Source organism: Lethenteron reissneri, chromosome 48, assembly GCF_015708825.2.
Source record: "Lethenteron reissneri isolate LAM-NWPU_2019-01 chromosome 48, ASM1570882v1, whole genome shotgun sequence".
NCBI lineage: Eukaryota > Metazoa > Chordata > Hyperoartia > Petromyzontiformes > Petromyzontidae > Lethenteron > Lethenteron reissneri.
Window position 1 is genome coordinate 9,903,191 of NC_083826.1, and position 14,277 is coordinate 9,917,467.

Consider the following 14,277-nt stretch of genomic DNA (forward strand, 5'->3'; position numbering starts at 1 on the left):
AGTGAAGGGCACCGCCGTAGCATTTGGTTAACGGAGCTGCTGCTGCTGCGCATGTAGGCGCCACGTCGTGGCTGTGCGAGTTCCAGCGGGTGTACGAGACGGCGCCCTGCGTGGAGGCTGACGTGCTGATGGAGCACATGGACGAGGTGCTGCACGTGGCGTTCTCCCACGACGGCACGCGCTTCACCTCCTGCTCCAAGGACTGCACCATCAAGGTTCGTGTCTCCCCTGCGCTGCCACCAGGCCCAGGCCCCCCCCCCGCCGGGATCTGCAGTCCGCTCCGGGTGACGCTTTTGAGGTCGCACTCGTTACACACAAAGTGCTCGCCAAGAATGAACCGCGACAGCTCGCGGATCTCGTCAAGGAGCATAAACGATCACACGAACTCGAGTCATCCTCGCAGCAGCGGCTTTCGGCTCGCCATCGATGGTGATCAGAGCTGTAGCAGAGACGGAGGTGGCAACTTGACAGTGCCAGGAGTTGAATTCTCAGAGCGCGGTTGTCGTTTGATAAAAGTGCAAATGGACGATGGGTAGAACATTGACCCCTAACTGCGATTCCAACTGACCATCAGACAAAGACGGTCACCGCGTTGCGCGCATTCAGATGCCCCTCTGCGGCCGTCTGGAACGCTCTTCCTTCCGATATTAGCAAGCCACTGGGAGCAATGCACTTTTAAATCTATATATATAAAATCGCGAATCTGTCTGTCTGTCTGTGGGTCGCCGGACCATACACAGTTTCATTGGACGGCGGTTGCCCCTGGCAACGGGTAGCGACGCCTTCGCCGCTTTCATTGGACGGCGGTTGCCCCTGGCAACGGGTAGCGACGCCTTCGCCGCAGGGTGGACACCATTTTTAATTCCCGTTAAAAATAAGCGCACGCATTAACACGCGACTCTGAGGTAAATTCATCAAAGTTTCACGTCCTCTTCACTCCCCCCCCACCACAATGTGTGCAATTACTATTATAGGATCGGTAGATTATAAAATTATAGCGATTAGACAGTATTATTGTAGCGCGGGGGGGGGGGGGGAACGCCACCCGTACCCAGCCTCAGCCGGGTGGGCAATTTAGGCGAGGCCAGAGGCTCTGCACGGTGCTAGGCCTCGACACCCACCACGCGACTCTGAGGTAAATTCATCAAAGTTTCATGTCCTCTAAAGAGTGGTGAGGGAGGGAGAGTGGTGAGGGAGGGCGAGTGGTGAGGGAGGGAGAGTGGTGAGGGAGGGAGAGTGGTGAGGGAGAGGGAGGGAGAGTGGTGAGGGAGGGAGAGTGGTGAGGGAGGGAGAGTGGTGAGGGAGGGAGAGTGGTGAGGGAGGGAGAGTGGTGAGGGAGGGAGAGTGGTGAGGGAGGGAGAGTGGTGAGGGAGGTGGTGAGGGAGGAGAGTGGTGAGGGAGGGAGAGTGGTGAGGGAGGGAGAGTGGTGAGGGAGGGAGAGTGGTGAGGGAGGGAGAGTGGTGAGGGAGGGAGAGTGGTGAGGGAGGGAGAGTGGTGATGGAGGGAGAGTGGTGAGAGAGGGAGAGTGGTGAGGGAGGGAGAGTGGTGAGGGAGGGAGAGTGGTGAGGGAGGGAGAGTGGTGAGGGAGGGAGAGTGGTGAGGGAGGGAGAGTGGTGAGGGAGGGAGAGTGGTGAGGGAGGGAGAGTGGTGAGGGAGGGAGAGTGGTGAGGGAGGGAGAGTGGTGAGGGAGGGAGAGTGGTGAGGGAGGGAGAGTGGTGAGGGAGGGAGAGTGGTGAGGGAGGGAGAGTGGTGAGGGAGGGAGAGTGGTGAGGGAGGGAGAGTGGGAGGGAGGGAGAGTGGTGAGGGAGGGAGAGTGGTGAGGGAGGGAGAGTGGTGAGGGAGGGAGAGTGGTGAGGGAGGGAGAGTGGTGAGGGAGGGAGAGTGGTGAGGGAGGGAGAGTGGTGAGGGAGGGAGAGTGGTGAGGGAGGGAGAGTGGTGAGGGAGGGAGAGTGGTGATGGAGGGAGAGTGGTGAGAGAGGGAGAGTGGTGAGGGAGGGAGAGTGGTGAGGGAGGGAGAGTGGTGAGGGAGGGAGAGTGGTGAGGGAGGGAGAGTGGTGAGGGAGGGAGAGTGGTGAGGGAGGGAGAGTGGTGAGGGAGGGAGAGTGGTGAGGGAGGGAGAGTGGTGAGGGAGGGAGAGTGGTGAGGGAGGGAGAGTGGTGAGGGAGGGAGAGTGGTGAGGGAGGGAGAGTGGTGAGGGAGGGAGAGTGGTGAGGGAGGGAGAGTGGTGAGGGAGGGAGAGTGGTGAGGGAAGGACTCAGCCTCAAAACGAGTAACTGGTGTGGCGTATTAACATCGCCACTGGGGAGACAAAGGCGGCCGGGCGTGGTGGATACAAGTCCCGGGCGAAGCCGGGTAGTACAGCTAGTCATCATCTAGATTGATTTCTTTAGAACTGATTGTTTTTGTTTAGTTTGTTGTCCTTTCCCGCACCTCCGATTAGCACGGTTGGCTATCTATAGTCCGAAAGAAGGTCAGCATTCGTACATACATATCCACTGCTGGATGATTGTTTCTTCAAGCCATGTGGGTCATGGGGGGTTCGGATTTTAATATTCTTGGTTCTTTCGGTAAAGTCACGTAGAAGGGAAGTAATAAAATAATAAAAATAAAACATAATAAAACAATTCTCACGACGTTTCGGCCACAACGCAAGCAGCCGTCCTCAGGTGAAAACCAGGTCCGTCGAGGCGACAGAGTCTGAATGAAACAGCACACGAGCTTGGAGCATATATATAAGCTGGGCGCATTGACAAAGGAATTTGCATATCAAAAGGAATTTAGCATATTTATGGGAAATGCAGGAATGTGATTAGTACTGCATATGCATGTGCATTATGCAGGATTAACAGCATCAAAGGGAGCTGCAGTTACTGCTGCTGCAGCAGTTGCTGCTGCTGCTGCAGTTTCTGCTGCTGCTGCAGTTGCTGCTGCTGCTGCAGTTGCTGCTGCTGCTGCACTTGCTGCTGCTGCTGCACTTGCTGCTGCTGCTGCACTTGCTGCTGCTGCTGCACTTGCTGCTGCTGCTGCACTTGCTGCTGCTGCTGCAGTTGCTGCCTTATCCATTTTAATATAACACTATGTATTCTACCCACCCTAATGTGTATCATACTGCTATATGTTTACTGTACAATTACGACACCATACATTACTCCGCACACTGCACCCTGCCAGTGAGTGGAACGCGGTCTGAAAGTCACCATTAACGTGAACACAATCAGTTAAGATCCGAAATGGTTTATTACGTCCTTCCAATGATTGCTAAGCCAGAATCCATCTTCTCGGTTGAAATTGTCTCTGTGTTTGTATATGTGGATCGCCTCATGAACGAATCTCTCATGATAGCCAGATGGCTTGCAGAGAACCTCTGTCTTGGAGAAGTCAATGTCATGTGAGCCCACTGAATTGTAACAGTGATCTGCCACGGCTGAGGTGTTTGTCCTACCGTGTTTCAGGTCTGCCTTATGTTCACGGATGCGGTCCGAGACATGTCGTTTGGTTTCTCCAATGTAACTGCTACCACAGAGGCAACTTAGTTTGTAGACGCCAGGGTACTGTATGTCTGGAACCACATCTTTTACAGACGGGACCAGATCACGGATTTTATGTACTGTGTTGAATCGGACCTGGATCTTGTGTTTAATCAGGATTTTGGAGATCTTTTTTGTGACCCCAGCAATGTAGGGTAAGGTGATGGTCTTGAAAGGCTCCTCAACAGGATCCTTCTTGATGGTTGGAGTGATGGCTTTGCGGATTGTGTAGTCGGAGTAACCATTAGCCTTAAGAGCTTGGCGTACGTGTTTGAGTTCACTGGAAATGTGTTCATGGTCGGAGATGCATTGGGCTCTATGATATAGAGTCTTGATGAGGGAATTCTTCTGGGATGGATGGTGGTGGGAATCCGGTTTTAGATAAGCATCCGTGTGGGTGGCTTTCCTGTAGACAGAGTGGCTCATTGAACCATCAGGTCTCCTCTTGATTAGGACATCCAAAAAGGGTAGCTTGCCATCATTTTCGACTTCCATGGTGAATCTGATGGCTGGGTGTATGGAATTGATGTGGTCGAGAAATTGGTCTAGAGCAGGCCGGCCATGTGGCCAGATGACAAAAGTGTCGTCTACGTACCTATTCCATAAGGTCGGGCGTAGAGTGGCAGTCTGGATGGCGTCCGTCTCAAATTTCTCCATGAAGATGTTGGCTACAACCGGAGATAGGGGGGAGCCCATTGGGGTGCCCTAAATTTGCTTGTAGAAGGTTCCATTCCAGGTGAAGTATGTATTGGTTAAGCAGTGTCTCACCAGGGGGGGTACCCCAGCATTCAGTCCTTGATGAACCAAGTCTTCACACCATCGCAATCATTGAAGACTTGGTTCATCAAGGACTGAATGCTGGGGTACCCCCCCTGGTGAGACACTGCTTAACCAATACATACTTCACCTGGAATGGAACCTTCTACAAGCAAATTTAGGGCACCCCAATGGGCTCCCCCCTATCTCCGGTTGTAGCCAACATCTTCATGGAGAAATTTGAGACGGACGCCATCCAGACTGCCACTCTACGCCCGACCTTATGGAATAGGTACGTAGACGACACTTTTGTCATCTGGCCACATGGCCGGCCTGCTCTAGACCAATTTCTCGACCACATCAATTCCATACACCCAGCCATCAGATTCACCATGGAAGTCGAAAATGATGGCAAGCTACCCTTTTTGGATGTCCTAATCAAAAGGAGACCTGATGGTTCAATGAGCCACTCTGTCTACAGGAAAGCCACCCACACGGATGCTTATCTAAAACCGGATTCCCACCACCATCCATCCCAGAAGAATTCCCTCATCAAGACTCTATATCATAGAGCCCAATGCATCTCCGACCATTAACACATTTCCAGTGAACTCAAACACGTACGCCAAGCTCTTAAGGCTAATGGTTACTCCGACTACACAATCCGCAAAGCCATCACTCCAACCATCAAGAAGGATCCTGTTGAGGAGCCTTTCAAGATCATCACCTTACCCTACATTGCTGGGGTCACAAAAAAGATCTCCAAAATCCTGATTAAACACAAGATCCAGGTCCGATTCAACACAGTACATAAAATCCGTGATCTGGTCCCGTCTGTAAAAGATGTGGTTCCAGACATACAGTACCCTGGCGTCTACAAACTAAGTTGCCTCTGTGGTAGCAGTTACATTGGAGAAACCAAACGACATGTCTCGGACCGCATCCGTGAACATAAGGCAGACCTGAAACACGGTAGGACAAACACCTCAGCCGTGGCAGATCACTGTTACAATTCAGTGGGCTCACATGACATTGACTTCTCCAAGACAGAGGTTCTCTGCAAGCCATCTGGCTATCATGAGAGATTCGTTCATGAGGCGATCCACATATACAAACACAGAGACAATTTCAACCGAGAAGATGGATTCTGGCTTAGCAATCATTGGAAGGACGTAATAAACCATTTCGGATCTTAACTGATTGTGTTCACGTTAATGGTGACTTTCAGACCGCGTTCCACTCACTGGCAGGGTGCAGTGTGCGGAGTAATGTATGGTGTCGTAATTGTACAGTAAACATATAGCAGTATGATACACATTAGGGTGGGTAGAATAATACATAGTGTTATATTAAAATGGATAAGGCAGCAACTGCAGCAGCAGCAGCAAGTGCAGCAGCAGCAGCAAGTGCAGCAGCAAGTGCAGCAGCAAGTGCAGCAGCAGCAGCAAGTGCAGCAGCAGCAGCAACTGCAGCAGCAGCAGCAACTGCAGCAGCAGCAGAAACTGCAGCAGCAGCAGCAACTGCTGCAGTAGCAGTAACTGCAGCTCCCTTTGATGCTGTTAATCCTGCATAATGCACATGCATATGCAGTACTAATCACATTCCTGCATTTCCCATAAATATGCTAAATTCCTTTTGATATGCAAATTCCTTTGTCAATGTGCCCAGCTTATATATATGCTCCAAGCTCGTGTGCTGTTTCATTCAGACTCTGTCGCCTCGACGGACCTGGTTTTCACCTGAGGACGGCTGCTTGCGTTGTGGCCGAAACGTCGTGAGAATTGTTTTATTATGTTTTATTTTTATTATTTTATTACTTCCCTTCTACGTGACTTTACCGAAAGAACCAAGAATATGAATCCCTGCAGTCACGAAAGCTTTAAATCGAAATCGGATTTTAATTTCAAGTTTATTTTTGTTTAACCAGGTGAGAACTCAAGAGACCAGGATAGTCTCATTCGCAAGGATGACCTGGGGCATGTCTGCCTGGAGGGGGTGATGATTCCCACGTCTAATCCCAATGAAGTGATTTGTGAGTCATTTTCGAATTTTGGCAAATTTGGACCTTGACGTCATAATCAGGGCGGCCACCAAATTCGATCCACAAACCTCTGCGACAAGCAGCGGACGCTAGGCCATGTCACTAACCTATTTCACCATACTTTACCATGCTAGTTTAACACGTAGGCTTTCGCGACCAATATTATCCATAATAGAGGTTTTTGCATTAGATCGCGTAAATATAAATATGTCGTTAAACCCGCCACCACCCGACACAGCCAAATTAGTAAGGTTTGTCACGTCAACAGAACGTGCCAATTCGTTACTAGTACAGCACATCGGTGTGTTGGAGAGTAAACCCGCAATATTTACAATTCGAGCACGGTTGGCGACGTACGGTGCGAAAGAAGTTCAAAATACGTACAAAGCACAGCCTCGGCGGTACACGATTCGTTTGACTTTATCTTCAGCGCTGTTGAACCTCGTCATCATTGTGCCCTCCTGTTCGACTGCAAGCTGACGACAACCGTTTTTGCCGGTGACATAGCCCTGATGGCCTCTGGAAGTTCCATAAAGGAGTTACGATGGCATCTACAACAGGACTTCGATATTCTTCATCCTCGGCTGATTGCCCTAGAACTGGTCCTTAACGCTAAAAAAAAAACTTTAGTTTTTTTTTCCGGCTGCCCTAAACCTGGCCCGCCACACAATGTACAACTTTAAATATCTCGGCATTATTCTGGACCCGAAACTATCTTTCTAAACCGACGTGAAAAAACACAATAACTAAATTGGATTCCTATAATTCTAGACTTTTTTTCGTGACCGCAAGGATCCATACTCTTTGGTTCTTTCGGTCAAGTCACGTAGGTGAAAATAAAATTAAAATAAAAACAACTAAATTTGATTAAATTTAGTTGTTTTCATTTTTATTTTGACTTTACCGAAAGAACCAAAGAGTATGGATTCCTATACAAACACAAACGCTGTCTTCCACCTTGACTCCGACTCAATAAAGTTAATGCCACAATCCTGTTGTATTTGATTATTGTGACACCGTCTACCACCTAGCTTCTGAATTTACCTTAAAACGTCACATTCCAGCGCTCCGCTCTCTGTTTTGCTCTTGACTCCCCCTATAGAACGCATCGTAGCAACCTGTACAATGACTCAAATCTGTCCTCCCTGGATACTCGGAGAGGCCAGCACTGGGCTGTCTTTATCCAAAAGTCCTCTTAAACAAACCTGCCAAAGACCTAAAGGACCACTTGGCTCATCTTCCTCTCTCAGGAGTGGCGCCTCATTCCTGAAAAAAATTGCAATCGCTTCAACTTTGATAAAAAAAGTTTTTCCATGTTGCATTTCCACGTTTCGGGAATACCCTTGCTGCTCATCTCCAGCTTGGTTCCCTCCCTTCACTCCCACTTCTTTATGTCCCTGTTAGGCCCACAGTCAGAGCTTACTTTATTCTGGCACCTACTGCTCTCACATGTTTGCACTGGTTCTTTTTCTATTCGATTCGCGTGTGTGCTTATGTCGCTGTCCGACTAAAATATAGAGCTTGCTTGCACCTATACCTAACTTTTTCTGGCCCTTCTTGCTGTCAGACTAATACTTGCGCTGTCGTCCGTTTTGATTTTCACGTGCATCTCGTTGCTTAAGGGAACTGTGCTCCTCTGCAGTACTGACGTTTTTAGCCTCTTGTGTTTTTGTGTTGCCGCTCTGCGCTCACGCACCACGGGGATCTCCCTTGTAACTCAATCCAGGCTCGAAACCTGCTTAGCTCCCAAGATCTGACAAGGTTGGGTGCATCTAGATTATTTGTTTGGTCAACGGCAATCATTGTAGAACAATGTGGTTTATTTTACCCCAGCCATGTAATCGATGGGGTTTTGTTTGACCATACCGCACGATTGCTGGTTCATGTGAGATGAAGGAAGCACATTTTGTCTCGTCTCTCTATAACCAGCTGACCAGTGATCATCATCACTATCCATGAGCACATTTCGTCATTCGTTTCCGCTTTCCTTCGTCCTGTACTCAAGTAGTGCCACATCTTGCTGGCACCAATCTCTTCGGTCGTCAAGTAATTTCTCTGTTAAGTAGGCCAGTGATCGTATCCAGTAAAATAAAAATACATTTTCAAGCCTGTGATGCTGCCTTTTCCAAGACCATAAAAATTAACCCATAAAAACAAAGTTTTTCACTATAAATCCTTTATATGTGTGGCATCGGTTTTATTTTATTATTCATTTCTGTTTTTCTTGAGTAAGAGTTTCATTTTTATCACATTGGTATTTTAAATTAAATATGATTTTTTTTTTCCCTAAAAAGTGGAAAATTTTGGGAAAAAATTTCACGAAGATAAATTGTCACGCACAACGAGTCTGTGTGCAAAATGTCAGCTCGATTGGATAACGGGAAGTGGGTTAAAAAACGACCGAAAGATTTGCACTGTCGTAAGCGTGCAAGCAAGCAAGTGAACTTAATATAAAGGATAAAAAAAAGCAGCTGTGTTGGGCTCCAGCATGGCTCGTTGGCAGCTCATTCACAACCAGTCATCGGTAATAAAAGCATCATCATTATTTCTTTACTTCATGTCCACTCTGAGTGACCTTTAAATGTTGGTGTTGTGTATTCAGCGTCATGAACATCAGCAAAAAAATGATAAGCCTTATCGGCAGTAGTAAAATCCTTATCACTGCCATCACCATCGGCACCATCATAATCATTACTTTCCTTCACACCAGCATTGGGACCACCGGCACAGTCATCAACAGCAGTGGTAAGCACAGAATTATGTCTCGGTTAAAGCATATTCTTCCGCCCACGATACATTAATCAAATCCTATGTGAGAAGTGCTTAATTTACATTTGTATGCCCTATGCAGCCGTAAGAGGAGCTACATTCACCACTGTTACATTTTTTTTTAATCTTGAATCACATCACAACGTGAGAACCGTGAGAATTAATTGTTTCACGGGGGAGTGAATATTTACAAGTCTAAGTAGCGGCGTTGTCGTCATCCCACACCTCCGATTAGCACGGTTGGTTACGTACGGTGCGACAGAACTTCAACGTACACACATCATCAGCATGATCGTGACCCATGACCTGCCGCACATTGCAACTGCTAATTATCAATCCGAGGGAAAACTCCCGTCCATGTCTCCCTGTGCGCAGCTGTGGAGGTCTGATGACTGTAACTTGGAGCACACGGAGGACATGTGCAGCTACGACTGGAAGTACACGCAGTTCAGCCAGTTCAACTCGTGCGACACGCTGCTGCTCGTGTCGGGCGTCAGCGCCTCCCCCTACAACGCCTCCGCTGGCGACGTCCTCGTCTTCAGCCTGGGTATCGTGTCTCTGTATCCACTATCGTGTCTCTGTATCCACTACCATGTCTCTGTATCCACTATCATGTCTCTGTATCCACTACCATGTCTCTGTATCCACTACCGTGTCTCTGTATCCACTACCATGTCTCTGTATCCACTACCGTGTCTCTGTATCCACTACCATGTCTCTGTATCATCCACTACCGTGTCTCTGTATCCACTACCATGTCTCTGTATCCACTACCGTGTCTCTGTATCCACTATCATGTCTCTGTATCCACTACCGTGTCTCTGTATCCACTACCGTGTCTTTGTATCCACTATCGTGTCTCTGTATCCACTACCGTGTCTCTGTATCCATTATCGTGTCTCTGTATCCACTACCGTGTCTCTGTATCCACTATCGTGTCTCTGTATCCACTATCATGTCTCTGTATCCACTACCGTGTCTCTGTATCCACTACCGTGTCTCTGTATCCACTATCATGTCTCTGTATCCACTACCATGTCTCTGTATCATCCACTACCGTGTCTCTGTATCCACTACCGTGTCTCTGTATCCACTACCGTGTCTCTGTATCCACTATCATGTCTCTGTATCCACTACCGTGTCTCTGTATCCACTATCGTGTCTCTGTATCCACTACCATGTCTCTGTATCCACTACCGTGTCTTTGTATCCACTATCATGTCTCTGTATCCACTACCATGTCTCTGTATCCACTATCATGTCTCTGTATCCACTACCGTGTCTTTGTATCCACCATCATGTCTCTGTATCCACTACCGTGTCTCTGTATCCACTACCGTGTCTCTGTATCCACTATCGTGTCTCTGTATCCACTACCGTGTCTCTGTATCCACTATCATGTCTCTGTATCCACTATCATGTCTCTGTATCCACTACCGTGTCTCTGTATCCACTATCATGTCTCTGTATCCACTACCGTGTCTCTGTATCCACTATCGTGTCTCTGTATCCACTACCATGTCTCTGTATCCACTATCATGTCTCTGTATCCACTACCGTGTCTTTGTATCCACTATCATGTCTCTGTATCCACTACCGTGTCTCTGTATCCACTACCGTGTCTCTGTATCCACTATCATGTCTCTGTATCCACTACCGTGTCTCTGTATCCACTACCGTGTCTCTGTATCCACTATCGTGTCTCTGTATCCACTATCATGTCTCTGTATCCACTACCATGTCTCTGTATCCACTACCGTGTCTCTGTATCCACTATCATGTCTCTGTATCCACTATCGTGTCTCTGTATCCACTACCGTGTCTCTGTATCCACTATCATGTCTCTGTATCCACTATCATGTCTCTGTATCCACTACCATGTCTATGTATCCACTATCATGTCTCTGTATCCACTACCGTGTCTCTGTATCCACTACCGTGTCTCTGTATCCACTACCATGTCTCTGTATCCACTATCGTGTCTCTGTATCCACTACCATGTCTCTGTATCCACTATCATGTCTCTGTATCCACTACCGTGTCTCTGTATCCACTATCGTGTCTCTGTATCCACTACCGTGTCTCTGTATCCACTACCATGTCTCTGTATCCACTACCATGTCTCTGTATCCACTATCATGTCTCTGTATCCACTACCGTGTCTCTGTATCCACTACCATGTCTGTATCCACTATCATGTCTCTGTATCCACTACCGTGTCTCTGTATCCACTATCATGTCTCTGTATCCACTACCGTGTCTCTGTATCCACTACCGTGTCTCTGTATCCACTACCGTGTCTCTGTATCCACTATCGTGTCTCTGTATCCACTACCATGTCTCTGTATCCACTATCATGTCTCTGTATCCACTACCGTGTCTTTGTATCCACTATCATGTCTCTGTATCCACTACCGTGTCTCTGTATCCACTACCGTGTCTCTGTATCCACTACCGTGTCTCTGTATCCACTATCATGTCTCTGTATCCACTACCGTGTCTCTGTATCCATTATCATGTCTCTGTATCCACTACCGTGTCTCTGTATCCACTATCGTGTCTCTGTATCCACTATCATGTCTCTGTATCCACTACCATGTCTCTGTATCCACTACCGTGTCTCTGTATCCACTATCATGTCTCTGTATCCACTATCGTGTCTCTGTATCCACTACCGTGTCTCTGTATCCACTATCATGTCTCTGTATCCACTATCATGTCTCTGTATCCACTACCATGTCTATGTATCCACTATCATGTCTCTGTATCCACTACCGTGTCTCTGTATCCACTACCGTGTCTCTGTATCCACTACCATGTCTCTGTATCCACTATCGTGTCTCTGTATCCACTACCATGTCTCTGTATCCACTATCATGTCTCTGTATCCACTACCGTGTCTCTGTATCCACTATCGTGTCTCTGTATCCACTACCGTGTCTCTGTATCCACTACCATGTCTCTGTATCCACTACCATGTCTCTGTATCCACTATCATGTCTCTGTATCCACTACCGTGTCTCTGTATCCACTATCATGTCTCTGTATCCACTACCATGTCTCTGTATCCACTATCATGTCTCTGTATCCACTATCGTGTCTCTGTATCCACTATCGTGTCTCTGTATCCACTATCGTGTCTCTGTATCCACTATCATGTCTCTGTATCCACTACCATGTCTCTGTATCCACTACCATGTCTCTGTATCCACTATCATGTCTCTGTATCCACTACCATGTCTCTGTATCCACTATCATGTCTCTGTATCCACTACCGTGTCTCTGTATCCACTATCGTGTCTCTGTATCCACTACCGTGTCTCTGTATCCATTATCATGTCTCTGTATCCACTACCGTGTCTCTGTATCCACTATCATGTCTCTGTATCCACTATCATGTCTCTGTATCCACTACCGTGTCTCTGTATCCACTACCATGTCTCTGTATCCACTATCGTGTCTCTGTATCCACTACCGTGTCTCTGTATCCACTATCATGTCTCTGTATCCACTACCGTGTCTCTGTATCCACTACCATGTCTCTGTATCCACTACCATGTCTCTGTATCCACTACCATGTCTCTGTATCATCCACTACCGTGTCTCTGTATCCACTACCATGTCTCTGTATCCACTACCGTGTCTCTGTATCCACTATCATGTCTCTGTATCCACTACCGTGTCTCTGTATCCACTACCGTGTCTTTGTATCCACTATCGTGTCTCTGTATCCACTACCGTGTCTCTGTATCCATTATCGTGTCTCTGTATCCACTACCGTGTCTCTGTATCCACTATCGTGTCTCTGTATCCACTATCATGTCTCTGTATCCACTACCGTGTCTCTGTATCCACTACCGTGTCTCTGTATCCACTATCATGTCTCTGTATCCACTACCATGTCTCTGTATCATCCACTACCGTGTCTCTGTATCCACTACCGTGTCTCTGTAGCCACTACCGTGTCTCTGTATCCACTATCATGTCTCTGTATCCACTACCGTGTCTCTGTATCCACTATCGTGTCTCTGTATCCACTACCATGTCTCTGTATCCACTACCGTGTCTTTGTATCCACTATCATGTCTCTGTATCCACTACCATGTCTCTGTATCCACTATCATGTCTCTGTATCCACTACCGTGTCTTTGTATCCACCATCATGTCTCTGTATCCACTACCGTGTCTCTGTATCCACTACCGTGTCTCTGTATCCACTATCGTGTCTCTGTATCCACTACCGTGTCTCTGTATCCACTATCATGTCTCTGTATCCACTATCATGTCTCTGTATCCACTACCGTGTCTCTGTATCCACTATCATGTCTCTGTATCCACTACCGTGTCTCTGTATCCACTATCGTGTCTCTGTATCCACTACCATGTCTCTGTATCCACTATCATGTCTCTGTATCCACTACCGTGTCTCTGTATCCACTACCATGTCTCTGTATCATCCACTACCGTGTCTCTGTATCCACTACCATGTCTCTGTATCCACTACCGTGTCTCTGTATCCACTATCATGTCTCTGTATCCACTACCGTGTCTCTGTATCCACTACCGTGTCTTTGTATCCACTATCGTGTCTCTGTATCCACTACCGTGTCTCTGTATCCATTATCGTGTCTCTGTATCCACTACCGTGTCTCTGTATCCACTATCGTGTCTCTGTATCCACTATCATGTCTCTGTATCCACTACCGTGTCTCTGTATCCACTACCGTGTCTCTGTATCCACTATCATGTCTCTGTATCCACTACCATGTCTCTGTATCATCCACTACCGTGTCTCTGTATCCACTACCGTGTCTCTGTATCCACTACCGTGTCTCTGTATCCACTATCATGTCTCTGTATCCACTACCGTGTCTCTGTATCCACTATCGTGTCTCTGTATCCACTACCATGTCTCTGTATCCACTACCGTGTCTTTGTATCCACTATCATGTCTCTGTATCCACTACCATGTCTCTGTATCCACTATCATGTCTCTGTATCCACTACCGTGTCTTTGTATCCACCATCATGTCTCTGTATCCACTACCGTGTCTCTGTATCCACTACCGTGTCTCTGTATCCACTATCGTGTCTCTGTATCCACTACCGTGTCTCTGTATCCACTATCATGTCTCTGTATCCACTATCATGTCTCTGTATCCACTACCGTGTCTCTGTATCCAC

The 14,277-nt window shown here is 47.6% G+C and overlaps 1 protein-coding gene across 2 annotated transcripts in view; it reads left to right on the forward strand.

Moving 5' to 3' along the window:
• LOC133354732 (F-box/WD repeat-containing protein 5-like) overlaps nucleotides 1-14,277 on the forward strand; it is a 53,175-nt gene that overhangs the window by 8,753 nt on the left and 30,145 nt on the right. For both annotated transcript variants that reach the window (XM_061571793.1, XM_061571794.1), the window contains exons 3-4: nucleotides 58-215; nucleotides 9,469-9,640. In XM_061571793.1, the coding sequence (XP_061427777.1) occupies nucleotides 58-215; nucleotides 9,469-9,640 (330 nt within the window). The remainder of the gene's footprint in view (nucleotides 1-57; nucleotides 216-9,468; nucleotides 9,641-14,277) is intronic.